The sequence below is a fragment of the Phoenix dactylifera genome, chromosome 8, assembly GCF_051530095.1.
Source record: "Phoenix dactylifera cultivar Ajwa chromosome 8, Ajwa_hap1_PhDact_Kaust_v1.1, whole genome shotgun sequence".
Lineage (NCBI taxonomy): Eukaryota > Viridiplantae > Streptophyta > Magnoliopsida > Arecales > Arecaceae > Phoenix > Phoenix dactylifera.
In genome coordinates this window covers 20,920,085-20,925,527 of record NC_143197.1, presented here as the reverse complement: position 1 = coordinate 20,925,527, position 5,443 = coordinate 20,920,085, and the positions used below count along the sequence as shown (strand labels likewise).

Sequence of the window (5,443 nt, the reverse complement as noted above, 5' to 3'; positions counted from 1 at the left end):
TCCTGAGGTTGATCGAGATCTTGCCGACGATTCATAAGCAAATGGATGTAATGGAGCAGGTGCTAAGTGGGATGTACCTCTTGCACCTTCGAAGTCGAGCGCCCCATGTTGAAGCAAGCCGCTCCGTTCCTCGGCCAGCTTTCAGAGGCATTTTTTGGCTTGGGATCCGCTTAAGGAACACCGGCATGCTGGGAGATGTCGCTGTCGTCGGAAATTTGCGTAGGTGTTATTCTGCTGTCGTCGTCAAATGTCACGGAGGACCGCGAAGGTACTACCCCGTCTTTCCGAGGTCGAGGGAGCCCGGGCTCGTTGTCGACCTAGTAATGCTTCCCGAGGTTGAGAGAGTTTGGGACTCAATGGTCGACATGCAGGGCATCCCAACCTTGGTCAAGGTATCGAGCATGAGGTCGAGGGAGATTGGGCTTGCTGTCGACCTGGTGATGCTTCCCGAGGTCGAGGGAGTTTGGGGCTCTACGGTCGACACGCGGGGCATCCCAACCTTGGTCGAGGTATCGAGCACGAGGTCGAGGGATATTGGGCTTGCTGTCGACCTGGTGATGCTTTCCGAGGTCGAGAGAGTTTGGGACTCTACGGTCGACATGCGGGGCATCCCAACCTTGGTCGAGGTATCGAGCACGAGGTCGAGGGAGATTGGGTTTGCTGTCGACCTGGTGACGCTTTTCGAGGTCGAGGAAGTTTGGGACTCTACGGTCGACACACAGGGCATCCCGACCTTAGTCGAGGGATCGTGCGCAAGGTCGAGGGGTCTGGGAACGCACTGTCGACCTACGACGCTTTCCGAGGTCGAGAAAGTTTGGGACTCTACGGTCAACACACGGAGCATCCCGACCTTGGTCGAGGGGGTGCTACGGGGGGCCGCGAAGGTACTACCCCATTGTTGATGTTGAGCGCCACGGAGGACCGTGAAGGCACTACCCCATCTTTCCGAGGCCGAGGGAGCTTGGGCTCACAGTCGACCCAGCGGGGCATCTCGACCTTAGTCGAGGAATCGTGCGCAAGGTCGAGGGGTCTGGGAACGCACTGTTGACCTGCGATGCTTTCCGAGGTCGAGAAAGTTTGGGACTCTACGGTCGACATACGGGGCATCTCGACCTTAGTTAAGGGATCGTGCGCAAAGTCGAGGGGTCTGGGAACGCACTGTCGACCTGCGACGCTTTCCGAGGTCGAGAAAGTTTGAGACTCTACGGTCGACGCACGGGGCATCCCGACCTTAGTCGGGATCTCTGAGGGGGATCGAGACCGAGCTCGATATCGACGCGGCGGGGCGTTCCAGGCTTGGCTGGGGCATCCGATCTTGGTTGGGGCATCCGAGCTGAGTCAAAAAATTTGAGGATCATAAATGCCCCAATATTAGGAGAAACATAACATGATCAAAGGAGAACTGTAGATGAATTATCGTAAGGAGGAGACGGGATTCATATTCCCGATCACCAGGGGCCCCTTAGGGTTTTACTGGTAATACATCCGTAGATTCTCGGAATTCCAGCTTCATGGGATGAGGGTTCCTTCGAGAGATTCCAGCTTGTATGTTCCGGGCCGCTGGGCTCGTGCAATCCGGTAAGATTCTTCCCAGTTCGGGGCTAGCTTCCCCTGCTCGGCTAGCTGAGAGGTTTCAGCTCTTCTGAGGACGAGATCCTCCACTTTGAAAAGCTTGGGCTTGACTTTGGAATTGTAGTACTGGGCCGTTTTCTACTGGTACCTTGCCATGTGGACTCGGGCGACCTCTCTTATCTCTTCAATGAGGTCCAAGTTGTTCCTGAGCTGAGAAAAATTAGAGTCAGCGTCGTAATGCTCCACCCTCGGGGAGGGGAAACCAATTTCCAAGGGGATAACAGCCTCTGTCCCATATGCCAGGTTGAAGGGGGTTTCGCCAGTGGATAGTCGGAACGTAGTCCGGTAGGCTAAGAGAACGTTGTACAAGTCCTCGACCTACTGTCCCTTAGATCGATCGAGCCTGGCTTTGAGCCCCTGCATAGTGGTACGATTTGTTACCTCGGTTTCTTCATTTGTTTGCGGATGGGCGACCGAGGTGAAGCGGTGGTCGATGCCGAGCTCGGAGCAGAATTCTCTAAAACGAATGTTGTCGAACTGGCGGCCGTTGTCAGATATGAGGATGCGGGGGAGTCCAAATCTACAGATGATCGACTTCCACACAAAGTCCCGCATTTTCTGCTCAGTAATCCGGGATACTGGTTCAGCATCGACCCACTTAGTAAAGTAGTTGATGGAGACAACCAAAAATTTTCTCTGTCCGGTTGCCAGGAGAAATGGCCCCAGGATGTCAATTCCCCACTGGGCGAATGGCCAGGGGGAACTGATCGAAGTCAGCGGGGCCGAAGGTCGGCGCTGGATATTGGCGTTCCGCTAGCATCGGTCGCACATTCGGACAAAGTCCATTGCGTCCTTTTGGAGTGTGGGCCAAAAGTATCCTTAGCGCAAGATTTTATGAGCCAGTGCTCGGCCTCCCAAATGGTTCCCGCATATCCCTTCGTGGACCTCTCGCATAGCATAGTCTGCCTCCGACGGGCGGAGGCATCTGAGGAGCGGAGAGGTGAAGGATTTTCGGTAAAGCTTGCCTTCATATAATATGAATTGGGAGGCTAGACGCCTGATTCGGCGAGCCTCGAGCTCATCATTGGGGAGGACTTCACTTTGTAAATAATTGACGAGCTCGTCCATCCAACTCGGCTCGGTGTCGATGTACAAGGTCGGCTCAGGCTCTTCTATGCTGGGTGTTTGGAGATATTCAAGCACCGTCGCTTTGGAAAGCTCGCTCATGCGGGAGGTCGCCAGCTTTGACAGTTGATCAGCCTTGAGGTTTTCCGTTCTGGGGATATGGTGAATGTTGAAGGAGCCTAGGGCGGATGTGAGGTCTCGCACCTTTTGGAGATATTTCTGCATTGACGGTTTCTTTGCTTCAAAATCTCCCAGAACCTGGCTCACGACCAGCTGGGAGTCACTGAAGACCTTCAGGTCTTCTGCCTTCAACTCCTTTGCCAGGTTAAGCCTGGCGATGAGCGCTTCGTACTCTACCTCGTTGTTCGAGGCCGGAAACTCGAGGCGTAGGGCCTGCTCTGCAACCATCCCATCTGGGCTGGTGAGGATACTACTACCCCCCGAGGTCGAGGAGCCGTCCACATATAGGACCCATGGCTGCCTCGGGGTCTCCTTTGTTGGCATGAGTGGGTGCTTGGGGTCGTCCGGCAAAGTGCACTCCACGATGAAATCGGTGAGTGCTTGGGCTTTGATCGCCGGTCTCGGATGGTATTCGAGGTCGAATTCCTCGAGCTCGACTGCCCACTTGGCAATCCTCCCAGCACGATCCGACCGCTGCAGAATCTGCTTCATTGGTTGGTCGGTCAGTATGGCCACAGTGTGGGCCTGGAAATAAGGTCGGATCCTCCGAGCCGAGGTGACCAAAGCAAAAATTGTTTTCTCCAGTCTGGAGTATTTGGTCTCAGCATCTCTCAGGACCCGACTAGCGTAGTACACTGGTCTTTGGAGCTTGTTCTCTTCTCGGACCAGGACCGAGCTTACCGCAACCGGGGAGACGGCCAGGTATAAGTAGAGGAGCTCACCCTGCTGGGGTTTGGTGAGTAACGGTGGAGAAGCAAGAAGGCGCCTGAGCTCCTCAAAAGCTCGCTGGCATTTCTTCAACCATAGGAAGTCTTTCGATCGCTTGAGGATTTTGAAGAATGGAAGGCACCGCTCGGCCGACCTGGAGACAAATCTCCCCAGAGCTGCGACCCGCCCAGTAAGTCGCTGTACCTCCTTGACCGTCTTCGGTGGCACCATCTCTTATAGCGCTCGGATCTTCTCAGGGTTTGCTTCGATTCCTCATAGGGTTACCACGAACCCCAGGAACTTGCTCGAGGTGACCCCAAAAGTGCACTTAGTAGGGTTGAGCTTCATTTGGTATTTCCTGAGGGTGGAGAATGCTTCGCTGAGGTCGGCCACATGGTCCTCCGTTGTCCGACTTTTCACCAGCATGTCATCCACATAGACCTCCATGTTTCGGCCTATTTGGTCTTTAAAGATTTGGCTGACCAACCTTTGGTATGTTGCTCCAGCATTTTTCAACCCGAAAGGCATCACTTTGTAACAGTAGGTGCCCCTGTCGGTGATGAAAGCCGTCTTCTCCTCGTCTTCTGGCGCCATTTGGATTTGATTGTATCCCGAGAAGGCGTCCATGAAGGTCAGCAACGGGTATCCCGAGGTGGAGTCGATGAGCTGGTCCATGTTGGGAAGTGGAAAGCTGTCCTTCGGGCAAGCTCTGTTCAAGTCGGTGTAGTCCACACATATGCGCCACTTTCCGTTTGATTTCTTCATAAGGACCACGTTGGCGAGCCAGTCTGGATAGGGACCTTCCGAATGAAGCCGGCGTCGAGGAGTTTGTCCACCTCCTCTGCCGCTGCTTGTTGTCGTTCCGGGGCGGAGCTCCATTTCTTCTGTCGCACAGGTCTGCAGGTCGGCTTCACTTGGACCGGTGGACCATGACCTCAGGATCGATTCCCGGCATGTCGGCGGGCGACCAGGCAAAGACATCCGTGTTGGATCGAAGGAACTCGACCAGTCGGTCTCTTTCGAAGGAGCTCAGGCCGAAGCCGACCTGCACGGTTAGCTCTGGGCAATTTTGTCTCAATGGAACTTGGGTAAGAAGCTCACCGAGCTCTGCCCGTTTCTTGTAGAGGTCGTCCCGCACCTCCAAAGTTTTGATGGGCAGCGCCTGACTTGACGCTAGGGTTGGCGTCTTGGCCGCTTGCTCTTCTTGGCTTGATGCTCTGGTTGGTTGCTTTGCTTTGTAGGTCGCTATGTAGCACCACTTAGCTACTGCCTGGTCCCTACGAACTTCGCCTACTCCTTGGTTGGTGGAGAACCGTACGAGCAAGTGACAGGTCGAGACCACAGCTCTGAAGGCATTAAGTCCTGGTCTTCCGAGAATGGCGTTGTAGGCCGAAGGCAGACAGACCACAAGAAAGTCCGTCCTCACAGTGTTTTCTCGGGGAGCGAGCCCAACTGTGATGAGGAAATTGATCTCGCCCTCTACCGGGACCGAGTCTCCGGTGAATCCGACCAGCGGAGCATTCATTCTTCGAAGCTGGCTTTTCGTTAACCCCATTTTTTGGTAAGCATGGTAGTACACAACATTAGCCGAGCTTCCATTATCAACTAGGACACGCTTTACATCAAACTTATTTACAATCATAGAGACGACCGCAGAGTCATCATGAGGAGTTTCAACTCCTTCCATGTCCTTGTCTGAGAATGAGATGGCCTCGGATGTGCGCGGGCGCTTCGGAGGAGTCTTTTCCTCGATTGGTTCTCCAGCCGAGCTTCCTTCCCCGATGGTGTTGATGGTGCCGGCGATAGGCCTATTATCATTTGGACCTTCGGGTTGTGCGGCGTCTTCTGCTGGCCTCCT

At 54.4% G+C, this 5,443-nt stretch overlaps 1 protein-coding gene across 1 annotated transcript; it reads right to left on the bottom strand.

Annotated features, from left to right (window-relative positions):
• Positions 1–2,451: 2,451 nt before the first annotated feature.
• LOC149753025 (uncharacterized) lies at positions 2,452–3,105 on the bottom strand. The gene has a single exon (XM_089924945.1). The coding sequence runs from the start codon at positions 3,103–3,105 to the stop codon at positions 2,452–2,454; it is 654 nt and encodes a 217-aa protein (XP_089781071.1).
• Between the last annotated feature and the right edge of the window lie 2,338 nt (positions 3,106–5,443).

What these genes read in the sequence shown, in the direction of transcription:
- LOC149753025 (XM_089924945.1), bottom strand. Translation starts at nt 3,105, where the DNA reads ATGGTTGCAGAGCAGGCCCTACGCCTCGAGTTTCCGGCCTCGAACAAC.